Raw genomic sequence first — 20,113 nt, forward strand, 5'->3', positions numbered from 1 at the left:
TGCCGAGCTGCTCCCGGCTGGCCTGAGCACCATCTTCTTACCTGTCTCTGTCAAAGTCACCACTGCCCTCAACAACTTCTCCTCCGCATCCTTCCAGGGTGCCACCGGGGACATCGCCGACGTCTCTCAGTCGTCTGCACAAAAGAACCCTGCAAATACAACTACACCCACTCTGCAGTGACACAATGGGTGGCATCAGTTGTGGGTCTTCATAGTGATCCTCAGGAAAGTGCATTATTGCACAAACCAGACAAGATTCGCAAAGACGTGGCAGTAGTGGTGACAATATAATATGTGATGTGAGTTGATCAGAAATTAAATATAGGTAAAAACCATGACAAACCCTCAAAACACCCTTATGCATCCTCTTCATGCTCACGGCACGTTTGCCTTACGCTTCCTACTGTACATATGTGATGCATGCCCTGTGGCTGCAGCACAGGTAGTGGCAGGTTGAGTGAGGCTGACTGTGAAAGAGATGCATGAGAGGGTGAGTATGAGATAGAGCCATGAGATTGTATGAGGATTGGGTTGAGTGGCAGTGGTGAGATGAGTACTGGCGAGGTGAGTAAGTGCAGGTAAGATGAGGATGAGCTTTGAGTGGGTGTGAGGGGTGATGTGATAGAGTAGTGTTGGCAGTGCAGAAGGAGATGTGGGGTGGGGGCGGTGATGTGGCAGATGGAGTGTAGGGGAATGAGTAAGTGTACTCACGTTGGCTGACCTACTGAGGTCATTGGAGCGCCTCCTGCACTGTATACAAGTGCGCGATATGTTGGTGGTGCAGGTTACCTCCTCTGCCACCTCGAGCCAGGCCTTCTTGGTGGCAGAGGCCGGCCGCTTCCTCCCGCCCGCCGGGGGGAAGATCTCTGTCCTCCCCCTCCTCCTCACCCCATCCAATAAGAGCTGGAGTGAGCCATCATTAAACCTGGGAGCAGCCTTCTCCCTGGGCTGCTCCATGCTGTAATTTGTCCTATTTCCTGCAGCATCTGTCAGTGGAGGACTGCCCCTTTAAATAGGGCTCCTCCAGCTAACAGCCTATGCTGCGCGTGCGCAGTCCGCCCGCTGCGCAGCTTTCCAGCGCGAAACCCAGAAGCACAGGTAAGTGGCTCCAATTAGCCTGCAATTCCGTGCGGAGCACCCCGATTTCACTGGGCGTGTTACCCACGCGCCCAGCCGACCTCCCGCTGCCCTCCTAATATCGGGCCCAATGAATCAGCATTCACCACACAAACCAGCAACCTGTTCTATAGGTCTACTATTCTCTGGGGGGGCGGGGGGGCGGGGAAATAGAACTGCCTAACATTTAACCTGTGCTTCCCTTACATAACTTGTAAGTATGATCCCTGATCCACCCTAATCTATCCAGTTGAAATAATTGGTCAGCATAAACACAGTCTAGTCCCTTCATTATTTTATAAACCTCGATCAAATCACCCCTAAATCTATGCTTCTGTAAAGTATAGAGATCCACCTCTTTGAGCCTATATGGATAACTACGGTGTTTTAAACGGGGAATTAATCTTGTGGCTCTCCTCTGCACCCTTTCCGAAGCCTTATTGTCCCTAAGAGGCAATAAAATAGACCTGTAGCCAATGCAAGAGTACTCTGTCAAACAGTCCTCTCCAACCACTCACAGGTGATCAGGCTCCAAACCCATTAGTTAATTTCTGGAATATGATATGATCATCTCTTTTTCCAAAAGTCTGTCTAACGCCATCATGAAGGACTGCCCAGGATCAGTCCTTACTACCATCTCCACCATCCTGTTGCACAGGTCATTCATCCTCTAAGAAAAGTAAAATTTCTGGCCACCCACCCTCACTTACTGTTTTCTCTGTTCATATGGGTGGCCCCTAATTCCACTTGACCCCACTACTTGAAACACTGTATCTACTTGCATGTTGTTAATGTCATTAATAATTTTAACTATCTGGATCAAATCTTCCTTAAGTCGACATCTTTTAAGTAAATGGAAACCCAAGGCATCAGTCTGTCTTAATAGCTGGGTATCCCCTATCAGCCTTACACATTTTAGATTATCATTTGTAGTATCTGTAATGATGCTTACCATTAACTTTCCCTCACAGAAGTTAAATTCACTGGTCTATAGTTTCCAGTATTGACTTTTAACCCTTTTTTAAATAAGGGCATCACATGTGCCAGATGATTAGAGAGAAGCATTACTTCAGTTCTCAGTGAGCTGTTGAAAATATTCACTATACTTTCTTAAGAAGAATGTTCTGCCTATAAAGTGAGTATGAACAGTCATGGATATCAACTGGTGATTGCACGTACATTCTAGCTAGACTGCTTGCCAAAGTAACAAATTACAATTAAATAAAGCTTTCAATTATCCATTAGATTTAAAACGGAGGTGATCTGCTTTCATGGAATTGCGCACTCTGTTGTGTTTACACACTCATAATGGATGTTTGACGTAAATTCACTTGTTACCTAGTTGTGATTCCCTCTTTAACTCAAAATGAATAGTCACATAACAAAGCAGCCAGATGTTTTAGATGGTTTGTGATTGATCTGCAGTCACACTGTATTTGCTTAAGAATACTCTACCCCGGAGTGGGAATGAAAGGCCATGGACATCAATTGATGATTGCAGCTAAACTGTCTGCCACAGTAACTAAGATTTAATATGACCACCAAAACCCAGAAGCCGATTAAAAATACAGTCTTCTGATTTGAAATATGATAGATCCCCCTTTTAGTCACACTGACAGCCTGGGACCAATGCTTCTGCATTGTAGTGTTGCAAGCTGGCTGAACATTTAGGTCTTGAGTCTTACCCACAAGTACCTGTACAATTTTGGTTAAATCCTATTTTTATGTTGTAATTGAACAACTAATTAAGAATAAAAACCAGAAAATGCTGAGAACACTCAGCAGGTCAGACGGCATCTGTGGAGAGAGAAATGTCGGGTTACCTTTCAGGTTGATGACCTCTCGTCAGGTCTTCAACCTGAAGTGTTAACCCTATGTTTCCCCACAGATGTTGCCTGACCTGTTGAGTGTTTCCAGCATTTTCTGTTTTTATTTCAGATTTCCAGCATCTGCATTGTTTTGCTTTTTGCTGAACTGATTAAGAATGCTAGGTTGCCTACTGTAAGTTAGTCTTTTAAAGGACTTTAAACTCAATGTACAAAGTGCTCAGCTAAGAAGCCCTTTTATGCAACACCAGATCAGAAAGAGTTTGGAGATATTTAATTTCTTTGTGAATATGTTGTGTTGTTATTCTTGGTCCCTCTGCTACCTCCTCTGGGATAAAGAACTAAGAATCAGAACCAGATCCTACTTACTAGGGGATTGGGGGTAGGAAGCCAATCTACCTAGAAGCTGTCACACAAGGATGCGAATCTTGAGTTTCTTAAAGATATATTAACTTTTGTTGATCTCAAAGCTAAATCCCCTCATTAATGCAAACTGCATTTCCATGTGAAGATTGAACTTCTTTCAAAGAATAAGGGACATAATACTGACCGACTAACATTGGTGGGTAACTGAGTGTTTAATGTTTCCCACAGGGCTGTGGCAGTGGTGAGTTGGTTACCATCCTTCTCTGGACATTCCATTGCTTGTTAAGACCAACAAAGGAGAATTCAGCAATGGTTATATTTTGTATCCTATCTTTTGTGATGTTTTTCTCAAAATCTTTTTTCTGTTCATGTCTTTTCTAGTTGCGAATATGAATCCACGCGATATTGAACTGGTAAGTAAAATCTTGCTGTAAGCAGTTTTATGTCCATAGTTCTAAAAGAATTCCATACTCTGACAATAAACTGATAGCAGCAGTATTTTTAAAGTACAAACTATAAACAGCCTACTCCTCTTGATTAAAAGTTGCTCAATTCACTTTTTCTGTTGATTCAAATTGAAATCTTTCAAATAAAAGTCTCCTGTGCTGTTTTATTAACATTGCTGGATAATGGCTTTGAATTAACAGAACGCTGTATGATTGTGCAGATATAGGGGTTATGTTCAACATAATTTCCATATTGTGGACTAATTTGAAATGTTTCAAAATGTTTCACTTTACTTTTCAATTTTATAATCTCGCTGCACGTTTATCCTGCAAAAACAGGGGGATTTATATCTTAGCGCCGTCCAACCATACATCATTTAATTTTACACAAATAAATTGAATTCACTTATAATATCGAATTGAGTTTTGTCACAAGACATTGGAGGTAGATTTCTTCTTTGCCCTTTTTGGTAAAATTGTAAACATGTATACAAACCTTTACAATTTAACTCCAAATGTGAAAGAAAATCTTTTACTGCTGAGTTCCTTTTATAAGGTGAAATGCTGAAAATTGCATTATGCATGTGTGTGTTGATTGAATATGCTGATATGAATTGAGGAAGTATTGCACATTGTCAAATGTTAGCTTCCATGGAAAGATTTTAGCTTATTTATAATTATTCATTCAATTGTAGTTGTACATGTAATACTACTTGTCATTTGTGCGTTTCCTATATTACTTTTGTGAAAATCACTCCAACAGACAAGGGATTCACATGAAGACTTGATGAAAAACTCATTGCTTGAATCAGAAAGTGCCTTTATAGGTAAGTGCTACATTCTCAACCTCTAAAACACTTGCAAAGGCACACTTTCAGAACCCCTGTTAAATGAAATTTAACCTCTGTTAAACAGGAAGCCATGGAGAAACTTTCCCTTTTCCGGTGGATGTTGAGACAACATCGTCGGAACTACCTCCACGAGAGAGACGCCGCCGCACTAAAAATAGGCTAGACTTTGAATCTGTATGTTGCCTATTGATTTTATTATTGCTTTCAGTTTTATTTTGTTACTCATCATAAATATAATTTTATGTTGGACCTATTTTGCACTGCAACAATTTCTACAGGTTTGCTCTGAATTATTTCCCATGCATATTCATTTTTCAATTTGGTACAGTCTTGCAAAAATTTTAAGTAACTGAAGACGCTTAAACTGTTGAAAATAGGAAATCTTAGTGATCATTAATATATTTTTTATAAATATATTGATTTTTCCCTTACAACATACTTTCAGGTTCATATTATACACACAAAATGCAGGTACCTTCACTTCAGTGCTTTGCAACTCATAAATAATTCTATATTCTTGTTATTTTTTGTGAGGGTATTCCTCTGTCTTCTCCAGTTTTCTGGCCTTCTCAAGATGTATACTACATGCGAGAGACCAAGCTCTGAACTGGCTGTTAAGAAGTCGACAAGACTGAGATCAGGGCTCGGTTGCTGTGTCCCCCACTCCTCTGTCGTTTTACATCAGCAGCCAACAAATTATAGCCCCCATACTAACAATTCAACTTTATATTATTTCAATCCAGAAGAGCAAAAAATAATCAGCTTTGTGCCACAAATCCTGGTGCAAAATGGATTGTTACTTTTTGTTGATTTTAGTGAATTTTTTTGGCATAAATATTTGAGGTAACAACAGAGAATAATCTACATTCAGTTCAAAAAGAATTTTGAATAGTGACATAATAAAATTAATCTACAGCTATTACTAATTATATTACTTTGTTTAGCAATCAACTTTAGGCTTTGTTAACTGCACTAAATATTGTGCTTCCTATTTTTCAAATCCTTTCACAGTTGATAACATGGTACTAGTAAACAGAAGCTTTGTAGGTTTTTAGGATTTCAGTTTTCATGTTTGTAGTGATTGATAAACAATGCATTGCTTTGCTGTATGTACACTTTCTAATTGATGGCAAAAATTGATCATTGTTTTTGTTTTAATCAATGAAAGGATATTTGTCCAAGCATAGTACCAGTACCACAACCAGACAGTACCTCTCTACACTCAGTAACCAGTTTTAATGTGGATCAAGTAAGAGCCAGGAATGAACAACGTATGAAACGTTTGGATGATCTTCAGCATTCAGGTATACCTACAGATTCCATTTTATTTAAAATGGGGAAATATACTTTGTCAGATTTCTAGTATATTCTCACACAAGAAATGACATTTCTTTAAATTTTGCGCAATGAGCAAAGAAATTACATAAATTGGTGGGAATTTTCTCACCCCCCCCCCTTTCCCCGGGTGACAGCTGAGCTAGTTAAGTCACTGGCTAGCTGACCAATTTCAGTTTTCATGTTTATAGTGATTGAGTAGCACTGTATGTACAAGTGCTAATTGATCCCAGGTTCATTATCCAATTTGCGCTGATTTGAGATAACTAATCTCAGTTGGGTAGCAGTAAAGGCATATTATTGGCATCAGCACTCCTGGGTTAGGGAGGGACAAATTGGCCAGGCTACCCACAACTGACCACAATCCAACAACTCCAGTTGGAGGTTTGCTGTGATGCTCCCTGCCCCGGAGAACCTACTGTCACATTGGGGTCGATTTTAACTTAACTTGCCAACAGGAAACTGACACGATTAAGTGCAGCCCTGGTTTTACACCTCGCCCGATTTTACTCTCCGTTGGAGCCAGATAAATAGAGGCAGAGAGTACAAAAGCAAGGAAGTTATGTTGAACCTTTATAAATCACTGGTTTGGCCACAGCTGGAGTATTGTGTCCAATTCTGGGTACGGCACTTTAGGAAGGATGTGAAGGCCTTTGAGAGGGTGCAGAAAAGATTTACTAGAATAGTAGTGGGGATGAGGGACTTCATTTACGTGGATAGACTGGAGAAACTGGGGTTGTTCTCCTTAGAGCAGAGAAGGTTGAGAGGAGATTTGATAGAAGTGTTCAAAATCATGACTGGTTTAGATAAAGCAAATAAAGAGAAACTGTTCCCATTGGTGGAAGGGTTGAGAACCAGAGGACACAGATTTAAGGTGATTGGCAAAAGAACCAAAGGCAACGTGAGGAAAATCTTTTTTACGCAGCGAGTAGTTTTGACCTGGAATGCATTGCCTGAAAGGGTGGTGGATACAGATTCAATCGTGGCTTTCAAAAAAGAATTGGATAAATATTTGAAGGTAAAAAATTTGCAGGGCTATGGGGAAAGAGCGGGGGAATGGGACTAACTGGATTGCTCTTACATAGAGCTGGCACAGGCTTGATGGGCCGAATGGCCTCCTTCTGGGATATTAAGGGATATGGGCCAAAGGCAGGTATATGGAGCTAGATCACAGATCAGCCATGATCTTATCAAATGGCGGAGCAGGCACGAGGGGCTGAATGGCCTACTCCTGTTCCTATGTTCCTGTGCTGTAACGATTCTATGATTTTAAGCAAATATTTATTTATTTTCACCAGGCAATGGGTTCCTTTTGAAAATGGGATATTTGTCTTATTTTTGTGACTGTTTAAAAAGTGATGTCACATTCATAATTTGTATATAAAAAAAATTGTATTTACCCTAAATTTGATTAGTGCTTTCCTCATATCCCTATAAGTAACTGTCAAAGCATTAAATCTATAACTATTATGTACTTGAACACTAACATGTTCTTTGATGACAGCTTTTTTGGGTTTCACTAAACTTGATTTAGGCTCTTTCTCATTAGATAGTTCTTTCCAATATCGGGTAAGCTTGAGATGCAACTCAATATACTTTAAAGCAGCCATGAGCACTGACTTAAGTTAAGTAATGGTCTCTTCTCGGACACTGCACTCGAAAGCACATTGGGAACTTTGACATGAGCATGTTCGAAAATTTACAGTAGTTTTCCTTAACAAGGTGTTCAGTATTGATCATGTTGAATTGACACAGTATACCTATAAGACACTGTGCAGGCACTAAAATGTGGAACATATTGAAAATATGACTATTATGGTTTAGAGTTACATTTGTACACGTGTCTAAAATGGGTGAATGGAATCAGAATTCAAAGATGGGAATATATTGAGGAGTACACATATCAAATGACCATAAAGATAAAGTATGTGGATGTGAAATTGTACTTTTTTTTGAAGGAAAGGGAAATCCTTCCTCTCCCACCAATTTATGCTGAACTATGTAACACGAAAAAAAATGCAAAAATCTCCTACCTGCTGGGAGTTATCCTTATTTCTGCTGTTTATTTTTAAGACTTTCCTCACACCAGTGAGATGCTCCACTGACACCCAATACAAGTGCATTAAGCAAACAGCTTAATTGGGAAGGGCCATTTGGGATGAGCCCTAATGCTAATGAGGAGGTGCCTGAGTTGGGCCCTTCTGCCCCCCTCCCCCCTCCCCCGAAGAGCATCCAGTTGAGCCTCTACTGCTGTAGTATGGCAATTCATATGGAGTTGATCCCTGATATAATTGATGCCAGTAGTGACTTTCTGGCATGAGGGCAATTTCATTTAGGTCTATAAGTCTGCACTGGTCTATGGAAACAGATTGAGCAGCATAGATATGGCAAGAGGCCCATGCAAGCCAGGCTCCCTGAATCTCAATTAGAATGAGCATTTTATAGTAGGCACATTTTAAAATCATTTTAAGATAACATAGATATGGGAGGGAGGGGGAAGTCTTTTATGCTGATGCTGTGCTACTGTCCTTCAAAATTGCCTTTTTGGCCATTTTACTAAATAGCAACAATTAATTAGAATTCTTATTTGACATGTAATTCCTGACATCTGTGGGAAAGGTTTGATTATTATACTATTGAGTTGACTTTTAGCTTTCACTGCCACGTAATGACGTTACAGTGGAAGAGGACGAAATTCTGAGCCAGTTCATTTCACGGGATAAGGAAAGACCGAGCTCTGTTGAAACTGTGGCGACTGAGGTATGGCTACGACCAGGAACGTCAGAAACTTTAAAGAGGTTTATGGCTGATCATACACAATTTGACCGAGGACCTTCAGCCAACACATCAACCTTCAACTGGGGGCAAGGCCATTCTACAGCACATGACTGAATTGGTGGGAAAATTAGAGACTATATGTGCCTTCAGTAGGAAAAAATATTTAAGAGGCAGACTCTTGATGCACTTTCCCTTATTTAGGTACTTAAATTCAGGATGTTGTATATGAATGTTTTTCTCTGCTAACCAGCATGTGGCCTTGAATAAACAAAATGCAAAAAAAACCCATAAATGATCTTGTTTATTATATTTATTGTTGATCACCGAATTGTGCTCAATAGTAAGATTTTTCATGGATCATTGTTTAACTAAATGACACTGGAAAAAGTCAAAACAGATTTTGCATTTTGGTTACTGTACCTGGCACTAACTAGTGCTGATGGCTGAATGCACTGTTGATGCATCAACTTTTCATACCTGAATTATTCCTTAATTTATGTTGGTAAACAAATTTGTTGTAATGAAGGTGTGTGCAAAACTTAATAAAGTAGTATTTTTAAGCGTACACCTTGTATATTTTTAAAACCAAATATCATGAAATGTCAGTTTCAGTTGTGGTAAAGTGCAATACAATTGTATTTTTATATAATCTTTTGTATGGGGAAGGGAAAAGTATTCTAATTTCCCTTCTTCCTTCTTCTAATGATAATCCCTTGTTACCAGTTAGCCAAGCAGTAGAAATAATCATTCACTATTTAACTTCAAAATCTTTGATAATTGCAAAAATCTCTTAGGTCCTCCCATAGCCCTCAAGTTGAAATACTCTCAGTTTTTTAGCCTTTCTTCATAATTTATCAATGATTTAGATGAAGGAATGGAGAGCCATATATCTAAGTTTACTGACAACACTAAATTAGGTGGCATAGTAAATAGGGAGCAAAAATTGCTAAGGGACATTGTTAGATTAAGTGAGTTGGCAAAACTGTGGCAGATGGAGTTCAGTGTGGGGAAAGTGTGAAATCATCTACTTTGGACCTAAGAAAGATAGATCAGAGTATTTTCTAAATGGCGAGAAGCTAGGAACTGTGGATGAGCAGAGATTTAGGGGTCCAAGTACAGAATTCACTAAAAGCTAGTAGGCAGGTACACAAAATAATTAAAAAGGCTAATGGAATGTTGGCCTTTATCTCAAGAAGGCTGCAATACAAAAGGGTGGAAGTTATATTACAACTGTACAGAGCTCTGGTTAGACTCCATTTGGAGTACTGCATTCAATTCTAGGCACCACACCTCAGGAAGGATATATTGGCCTTGGAGGGGATGCAGTGCAGATTCACCAGAATGCTACCAGGGCTAAAAGGGTTAACTTATGAGGACAGGTTGCATAGAGTAGGCTTTTATTCCCTTAAATATAGAAGATTAAGGGGTGATCTAATTTAAGCGTTTAAGATGATTAAAGGATTTGATAGGGTGGATAGAGAGAAACCATTTCCTCTGGAGAGTCAAGAACAGGGGGGCATAACCTTAAAATTAGAGCTAGGCTGTTCAGGGGTGATGTCAGGAAGCACTTCTTCACACAAAGGGTAGTGGAAATCTGGAACTCTTCCCCCCGCCCCCCAAAAAAAGCTGTTGAGGCTAGGTCAATTGAAAATTTTAAAAATGAGATTGATAGATTTTTCTTAGGCAAGGATATTAAGGGTTACAGAACCAAGGCGGGTAGATGGAGTTAAGATACAGATCAGCCATGATCTAATTGATTGACGGAACAGGCTCGAGGGGCTGAATGGCCTACCCCTGTTCCTATAACCATAACACCTTATGCCTGGTATCATTCTGGAGAATCTTCACTGCACCCTCCCCATTGCTTTTTAATGGGGTGCCCAAAACTGCACACACTACTCCAACTACACAGTGAGTAGTTATGATCTGGAACGCGCTGCCTGAAAGGGTGGTGGAAGCAGATTCAATCATGGCTTTCAAAAGGAAATTGGATAAATACTAGAAGGGAAAAAATTTGCAGGGCTACAGGGACAGAGCGAGGGAATGGTACTAACTGGATTGCTCTTACAAAGACCCGGCACGGGTCGAATGGCCTCCTTCTGTGCTGTAGCCATTCTATGATTCTACGAACTGTGGCCTATCTTGCACAAACTTAACACTTTCTTGCTTTCAGTGCCTTTATGTATAAAATTCAGAATCCCATTTAGTCATTTTTTAATGGATCGATTTCGATATACCTCTAGATCTGTTTCTCCACTCAATTTCCATTGAGGATACACTTCCTTTCCTTGTACTTTTTCCCAAAATGTGCTACGTTATATTTCTCTGCATTGAGCCGCATCTCCCACTTATCTACCCACTCTGCTAACTGGTGTACTCCTATAAACTCTTGTATTCTTTGCCATACACCCTCATATATGACATTAGTAAACTTTGCTATCATTCCTACTGTGTCTCTGTTCAAACATTTCTACAAATGGAAAACAAAAGGTCCCAGCACTACCCACATTCTGCCAATATGAAAAATAACCATTTACCCCAACTCTTCATTTTCTGTCCCTTAGCCATCTCTATCCATTTGCTTACATTCTTGAATAATACCATATACCTAATTTTCCTAATAAGTCTCTTGGCCGCCTTATCAAACACCTTCTGATAATTCAATGTGCACCATGTTCCTTTATCTATATTCAGAAAATTCAATTAGTCAAGCATAATCTGCCCCTTATGAATCTATGCAAACTGCTCCTAATTAGCCCAAGCCTTTCTAAGTGCTCATTAATTTCATCCCCTATGGACTTTAGAAGATTACCCAAAACTGAGGTAAAACTAACTGGCTTATTTCCTAGCTTATCCCTTGTCCCTTTGTTGAATATGGTCTGTCACCTATGCCACCCTCCAGTCCTTTAGCACAGTTCCCATTTCCGAATATTTTGGTTTACTCCTTCCACTACTCTTCCTGGTCCTGGTGCTTGAGCTTGCAGGTATTAGGAATGGCTGGTCATACTGGAGCTCTTGGGATCAATCTAATTATATGTTCAGTGCTATCCCCAAGCTGGATTTAGCTTTCTGCTGGGGGTTTTCTGTGGGAAAATCTGGTGCAGCTGCAACTCTTGCAGGAACATTCCTAGAATTTAAAGTTTAACTGGTTTCTTTCTGCAGTACTAGTTGCTGAAGAATGGTGCTACAGTTACAAAAACTCGCCATTTACTGATGAAGCTGTGAAGCTGCTTCTTTGGATGGGGTAAAGGAACTGCCCTGTTTGACACTGAATGCCACCCTTCTCCCATCTGATCTGCAAGAGCGAAGGCATAAAGAGCTAAGGTGGTATCCAACATGAAACATCTAGAAGTTGATGAAGTTTTTTAGCATCAGCAACTCTTCTAAGGTTAAGGCAAAGTATTGCACATCCCAAAGGATTTCTTCTCAATCTATTGCATTTTGACTGAGCCCACATGCAAAGCACTCAGCCAACCTGAAAGATCTTGCATTATGGCACATGCAAAGTAATGAAACAGAGTAAACTTTAATTTACTCTGTCTTATTGACATTTACTATCTCTAAAGGTGAGCCCACCAAACAAGCTACCTAACAAAATCTAGCTACAAATCTGCACTTGAGGAAAGCGTGCAACTTTAAGCCCTCAAGTGTTTTTGAAGAGCCCGTTCTGAATCCTTAGAAAGGAATCTTTTAAAATGAAAGAATCGTAACTGCTGCCTGCAAAGTAAGCCTTCTGCTTGTGCTGTTGGTGAATGAGCATCTATGTGAGAGGTTAAGTTCAGAATGTTGCATTTCACCTCAATTTTCCGATGGGCTGTTTTCTTCTTGCCCCATTTCTGGTTGGCAGTATGGTCAGTACTCTGAACATTCCTCTCTTTTTGCTTCCAAGCTCAAAACACATTTCCTTCTCCCTCTATTTTTACCCATTCCTTCTCAGGACCTCAAAATTGCAGAACTCATCTCCCTCTGTCTCTTCCTTAAGGCTTTTAAATCCCAAAAATGATGCCACTGCTTTACCTCTTTCTTCTTTTACTCATTTGGACCTTAATGGACTATTATTCTTAATCTTTCACCTTGATTTTTTAATTTAAAGAATTGACGATGCCAACAGTTATTATTTTGGGGGACTGATCAGTGTGTCAGAGAATGCTGTGAAGAATCAGCATGAACCAGGCGCTCTCTCCTTTTCTGCTGCCCGGCCCCTTCCTAAGTCCCTGTTCCCCTGCTGGCTCCCTACTCTTACTCAAGTAGCCCAAACCAGGGTGTCTTTCATAGAATCATAAAATGGTTACAGCACAGAAGGAGGCCATTCGGCCCATCAAGCCCATGCTGGCTCTTTGCAAGAACAATCCAGTTAGTCCTATTCCTCCACTCTGTCCCCGTAGCCCTGCAATTTTTTTCCACTCAAGTGCTTATCCAATTCATTTTTGAAAGCCACGATTGAATCTGCTTCCATCACCCTTTCAGGCAGCGCATTCCAGATCATAACTACTTGCTGTGTAAAAAAGTTTTTCTTCATGTCGCCTTTGGTTCTTTTGCCAATCACTTAAATCTGTGTCCTCTGGTTCTCGACCCTTCTGCCAATAGGAACAGTTTCTCTTTATTTACTTTATCTTAAACCCTTTATGATTTTGAACACTTCTATCAAATCTCTTAACCATCTCTGCTCTAAGGAGAATAACCCCAGCTTCTCCAGTCTATCCACGTAACTAAAGTCCCTCATCCCTGGAACCATTCTAGTAAATCTTTTCTGCTCCCTCTCTAAGGCCTTCACATCCTTCCTGAAGTGTTGTGCCCAGAATTGGACACAATACTCTAGTTGTGGCCGAACCAGTGTTTTATAAAGGTTCATCATGACTTCCATAGGGATAAAAGGGTCATTTTCAAGTTGGCAGGCTACAACGAGTGGGGTGCTGCAAGGATTGGTGCTTGGGCCTCAGCTATTTACAATCTATATTAATGACTTAGATGAAGGGACTGAGTGTAATGTATCCAAGTTTACTGATGATACAAAGCTAGGTGGGAAAGTAAGCTGTGAGGAGACACAAAGAGTCTTAAATGCAGGGAAATGTGAGGTTATTCATTTTGCTAGAAAGAATAGTAAAGCAGAATTTTTTTTAAATGGTGAGAAACTATTAAATGTTGGTGTTCAGAGAGATCCGGGTGTCCTCATACAAGAAAAACAGAAAGTTAGCATGCAAGTGCAGCAAGCAATTAGGAAGGCAAATGGAATGATGGCCTTTATTGCAAGGTTGTTGGATTACAAAAGAGTAAGGAAGTCTTGCTACAATTGTACAGGGTTTTGGTGAGACCACACCTGGAGTACTGTTCACAGTTTTGATCTCCTTATCTAAGGAAGGATATACTTGCCTTAGAGGCGGTGGAATGAAGGTTCATTAGATTGATTCCTGGGATGAGAGGATTATCCTGTGATGAGAGATTGAGTAAAATGGGCCTATATTCTCTGGAGTTCAGAAGAATGAGAGGCGATCTCATTGAAACATATAAGAGTCTGAAGGGGCTCGACAGGGTAGATGCTGAGAGGTTGTTTTCTGTGGCTGGAGCGTCTAAAACTAGGGGCATAGGCTCCGGATAAGGGGTCGGCCATTTAAGACTGAGAGATAAGGAGGAATTTCTTCACTCAGAGGGTCATGACTCTTTGGAATTCTCTACCCCATAGGGCTGTGGATGCTGAGTCGTTGAGTATATTCAAGGCTGAGATAGATTTTTGGACTCTTGGGGAATCAAGAGATTATGGGGATTGGGCAGGAATGTGGAGTTGAGGTCGAAGATCAGCCATGATCTTATTGAATGGCGGAGCAGGCTTGAGGGGCTGTATGGCCTACTCCTGCTCCTATTTCTTCTGTTCTCATGGTCCTTGCTTTTGTACTCCATGCCTCTATTTATAAAGCCCAGAATGCCTTATGTTTTTTTAACCGCTTTCTCAACCTGTCCCGCCACCTTCAAAGATTTGTGCCCATATACCCCAGGTCTCTCTGTTCCTACATCCCCTTTAGAATTGTACCATTTAGTTTATATTGCCTCTCCTTGTTCTTTGTGCCAAAATGAATCACTTTGCACTTCTCTGCGTTAAATTTCATCTGCCGTGTGTCCGCCCATTCCATCAGCCTGTCTATGTCCTCGCAGTCTATTACTATCCTCACTGTTTACTACACTTCCAAGTTTTGTGTCATCTGCAAATTTTGAAATTGTGCTCTGTACACCCAAGTCCAAGTCATTAATATATATATAAAAAAAGCAGTGGTCCTAGTACTAACCCTTGGGGAACACCACTGTATATCTTCCTCCAGTCCGAAAAACAACCGTTCTCTGTTTCCTGTCACTGAGCCAATTTCGTAACAATGCTGCCATTGTCCCTTTTATTCCATGGGCTTCAATTTTGCTGACAAGCCTATTATGTGGCACTTTTGAAGGTCCATATACACATAAACTGCATTGCCCTCATCAACCCTCTCTGTTAACTCATCAAAAAACTCAATCAAGTTAGTTAAACACTATTTGCCTTTAACTAATCTGTGCTGGCTTTCCTTTATTAATCCACACTTGTCCAAGTGACTATTAATTTTGTCCTGGATTATCATTTCTAAAAGCTTCCCCACTACTGAAGTTAAACTGACTGGCTTGTAGTTCCGGGTTTAGCCTAACACCCTTTTTTGAACAAGAGTGTAACATTTGCAATTCTCCAGTCCTCTGACATCCAGGAGGATTGGAAGATTATGCCCAGCACCTCTGCAATTTCCACCCTTACTTCCCTAGGATGCATCCCCACCAGACCAGGTGACGTATCTATTTTAAGTACAGGCAGCCTTTCTAGTATCTCCTCTCTATCAATTTTTAGCCCATCCAGTATCTCAACTACCTCCTCTTTTACTGTGACTTTAGCAGCATCGCCTTCCTTGGTAGCAACAGATGCAAAGTACTCATTTAGTACCTCAGCTATGTGCTCTGCCTCCATGCATAGATCTCCTTTTTGGTCCTTAATCGGCCCCACCCCTCCTCTTATTACCTGTTTACTGTTTACATGCCTGTAGAAGACTTTTGGATTCCCTTTTATGTTAGCTGCCAATCTATTCTCATACTCTCCCTTTGCCCCTCTTATTTCCTTTTTCACTTCCCCTCTGTACTTTCTATATTCAGCCTGGTTCTCACTTGTATTATCAACCTGACATAAAATCATAGAAAGGTTACAGCACGGAAGGAGGCCATTCAACCCATCAAGCCTGCGCCAGCTCTATGCATGAGTAATCCAGCTAGTCCTACTCACCCACCCTATCCCCATAGCCCTGCACGTTTTTTCTTTTCAAGTACTTATCCAGTTCCTTTTGAAGGCCATGATTGAATCTGCCTTGACCACTTCCTCGGGCAGTGCATTCCAGATCCTAACCACTCGCTGCGTTAAAAAGTTTTTCATCATGTCACCTTTGGTTCTTTTGCCAATCACCTTAAATCTATGCCCTCTGGTTCTTGACACTTCCGCCAATGGGAACAGTTACTCTCTATCTAGATCCTTCATGATTTTGAATACCTCTATCAAATCTCTTCTCAACCTTCTCTGTTCCAAGGAGAACAATCCCAGCTTCTCCAGTCTATCCACGTAATTTAAGTTCGTCATCCCTGGAATCATTCTAGTATATCTCCTCTGCACTCTCTAAGGCCTTAAGGCCTTCACATCCTTCCTAAAGTGTGGTGCCCAGAACTAGATACAATACTCCAGTTGTGTTCGAACCAGTGTTTTATGAAAGGTTCATCATGACTTCCTTGCTTTTGCACTCTATGCTTCTATTTATAAAGCCCAGGACCCATTATGCTTTTTTAACCACTTTCTCAACCTGCCCTACCACCTTAAACGATTTGTGCACATATACCCCCAGATCCCTCTGTTTCTCTACCTCTTTTAGAATTGTGCCCTCTAGTTTATATTGCCTCTCCTCATTTTTCCTACCGAAATGCATCACCTCACATTTTTCCGTGTTAAACTTCATCTGCCACATGCCTGCCCTTGCCACCAGCCTGTCTATATCCTCTTGAAGTCTATCACTATCCTCCTCACTGTTCACTACCCTTCCAAGTTTTGTTTCATCTGCACATTTTGAAATTGTGCCCTTTACTCCCAAGTCCAAGTCATTAATATATAATCAAGAAAAACAGTGGTCCTAGCACCGACCCCTGGGGAAGACCACTGTACACCTCCCTCCAGTCTGAAAAACCACCGTTCACCACTACTCTCTGTTTCCTGTCATTTAGCCAATTCTGTATCCATGTTGCTATTGCCCCCTTTATTCCATGGGCTGCAATCTTAATAGCAAATCTACCATGTGGCACTTTATCAAACGCTTTTTGAAAATCCATACGCACCACATCACCTGCAATGCCCTTATCTACCCTCTCTGTTACCTCATCAAAAAACTCTTACAATTGTTAAACACAATTTGCCTTAAACAAATCTGTGCTGGCTTTCCCTAATCAATCCACACTCGTCTGTCATACGCCCCTTTTTGTCTCCTCAACGCTGCTAAAGGGAAGTGACCACAATCATGTACAGTAGGTGGGATCTCTTGCAAGAATAGGAGTTTCTGTCTACAGTACACAGCAGTCAGAACTGCCATTATAAGCGCCGAGTCTTCTGGTCCATTAGCAGTCGGTTTCAGGTTTGGGCAGGTGGAAAGAACAGATATCAATAAAAGGAGGTGGCAGTGGATGTTAGTGACGGGGCAAGGGAAGAGGCAGAAGAGAATGGTTGGAAAGGAGAACACCTGCATTAACTGAGGGGGCAACAAGTACTAGCTTGAACTGAGGTGGAATAAGAGTGCCAGCTTGAATGTGAGGGTGTAAAATGAGTGCCAGCATGAACTGGGTTGGGGGGGCGCATAGAGAAGAGTACTACGTTGAATTTAGGATGGCAGGGGGAAAATGGAGAAGACTATCATGAACTGGGAGGAGGTAATTTTAACTTTTATCACAAGACTTTACATCTTGCCCAATTTTCTTTTCCATTGACTTTAAACTCGGTCTGGAGGGGAAACACTGCCTCTGAACTGGGGCAGTTGGATTTTAATGTGGGAATGTGATTGTTGAGGTAAAGTATGAGGACGTGCTCTGTTGAAAATCCAAATCTCATTTTTTGTTAAAGATTAAAAATTGATTTATGACCAGAATGCATTTATCGATAATGTAGAAACTCAATTTTTGAGAGAAGCTGGCCCCTGACCTTCCTAATTGTAGGAATGTTGGGGTGGAATTTCCACTTTGGACTCAATTGGGAAATTGCACCCAAAATGGGCTTGAAATTGCACAGGTTAGGTTAGGCTATGCTTGGCTTCACATTTCTGCTAAAATTCATTTACATAATCACAAACGTAAAATCTTCCATGAACCTGTGCAATCGGGCAGCATTATAGAACGTAATTGTTCCTTTTTTTTCCCCATTAAGAAGTATTCGTTGATGTATTTAAGAGTTGTAACCTGGTGCTGTTTTATTAATACAGCTAAAAATGGGTTTATCATCAGAAATAAGCATTTTTAATAAGGGTGTCCAGTGCTTCAACTGTGAGAAACCTGATTTAAAATCACTGGAAATCTCTTTAAAAAACTATACTTAACCATTTAATAACTTCATTAATGCACACAAGTCAGATTCTTAGATAAATAATTTCTAGATAAGAAAAAACTTTAAAAATGTGCCAACTATTCCCTGTGCACTTAAGAAAATGAGTTTGAAGAGTCTTTCTGAACCAACGCAATCATGCAATTTTGACCTGGGGGCATGACTTTTGTGGGCGGGGCCTGATTTGAGCAAATCAAATCTTGAACCAGCGTAAATTATCACAGAAAACACGTATGCAAGTGGTTTTGGGCATAACTGACGTATAAAATGCCCTGATCTTTTGCGCTGTTCAGGCAATTCCACGTGGATTGTGCTGTTATAACGAGCGGAAACTCAACACCATTATGTATAACTATACCTTAAATTCCAAAGCTGTGTAATTACTTGTTTTCACATATCATAGTTTTTACTAGATTTCTAGGTTGGTATGTATAGAGAGGGGTTTAAAATTAACAAGCTTCCTGAAGCACAATGTTATAAATGTCCAGCCAGAGTGGCAGATAAATGGAACGGACTTCAGCAAAAGTTGTTGATTAGCCTCTTTCAAAAGAAATGTCTAAGCATCTGGTTGGGAACAGCATCGGAGGTTAAGTGTGTGATAAGTGTAACTGAGATGATTGAATAGTCCATAAAATATGATAGTTCCTGTGTTTTGGGGTCAGAAAAGGGAATATTATGGAGCACAGCAATGCTAGAACTGAACATTAGAGATGTATAAACATTCCCAAGTTTTGTTTGATTACCACTGGGGATCAGGGAATTCTTATGCAGAACTTTCCTCAGGAGATTGAACAGTTGAAATAGAATCCATGATAGATTGTATTTAGACTGTGGAAGAATAGGCTGCACAGGCTTTTATCGTTCCATTTCTCACGTTCTAAAAATGACACTGTATACTGTAATAGAATACTGCATCATTTTTAAACCTACTCTAATGTCAATTTCCCTTTTTATGGTGGTTGGATCAGAATAGGGGGGAGTGACCAATAGGGTGGAACAGCTACAGGGTTCAGAAGGGTCATCTTACTGTTCTCCTGGTTTCCTATTTTGGATCACACTTCCAAGGTTATGAGCTGCTTTAAATCGCCATCACTTCAAAAAAAAGTTTGCTTTTTGTGGTGGGCAATTTGCTTGCTTCCCCTTTAGGGATTGTACCCTGAACAGTTTTGTAGGTCGCATTTCTTGAAATTTTACATAATTTCTTCGATCTTTCCTCATTTTTTTTTAAAAAGAGCTTTTCCTTGAGGATCTTCAAGAATACCTGAAATTCAAAATGCAGTGCACTTATATAGTAATACCCAGCTGTATATCTTTGGAACAATCTCAGTCTGCACAATAAGGGATCATCCACCACGGGAAATGCATTATCCCTCACAGGGCCTGGGACTACCTGGCAATAGACTATAAGCTGAGCCATTTGCTAGCCAGTAAGTTGTATCTAGTAATATGCAGGTTAAGAATTCTTTGTGTTCTGACCTTGGTTTCCCATGATTTCTAATGAAATCTTAAACATTTTTTTTAGATGGCTAGCATTTTAATGAAATGTAAGAGTTTAAATCACCACTCTTTTTTCCTGTTATAGAAGATATTTAAGTGTCTGGACATTTCAGGTGGCAATACAATCACCATTTTAATCAGGATGGAACTTGGGTGTCATTAAAAACGTTCAGATTCATTGCAGTGGTGATGGCTAGGCCCACTTAAAAAATCAACCAAATTAAATTTTTACATATTAAGCTGGATTTAATACATTAGCTTCAGCTTGTATGA

The 20,113-nt window shown here is 40.3% G+C and overlaps 1 protein-coding gene across 5 annotated transcripts in view; it reads left to right on the forward strand.

The window, feature by feature from the left end:
* Positions 1-9,283, forward strand: part of LOC137315863 (centrosome and spindle pole-associated protein 1-like) — a 190,192-nt gene extending 180,909 nt beyond the window's left edge. For 4 of the 5 annotated variants that reach the window (XM_067980303.1, XM_067980306.1, XM_067980304.1 and 1 more), the window contains 5 exons: positions 3,690-3,721; positions 4,518-4,581; positions 4,670-4,779; positions 5,774-5,909; positions 8,621-9,283. In XM_067980303.1, coding sequence (XP_067836404.1) covers positions 3,690-3,721; positions 4,518-4,581; positions 4,670-4,779; positions 5,774-5,909; positions 8,621-8,832 — 554 coding nt within the window. In that variant the 3' untranslated portion in view covers positions 8,833-9,283. Of the gene's footprint in view, positions 1-3,689; positions 3,722-4,517; positions 4,582-4,669; positions 4,780-5,773; positions 5,910-8,592 lie in introns of all 5 variants that reach the window. The other variant, XM_067980307.1, reaches the window with a different exon arrangement.
* Positions 9,284-20,113: the final 10,830 nt, after the last annotated feature.

This window comes from Heptranchias perlo, chromosome 3 (genome assembly GCF_035084215.1).
Source record: "Heptranchias perlo isolate sHepPer1 chromosome 3, sHepPer1.hap1, whole genome shotgun sequence".
Lineage (NCBI taxonomy): Eukaryota > Metazoa > Chordata > Chondrichthyes > Hexanchiformes > Hexanchidae > Heptranchias > Heptranchias perlo.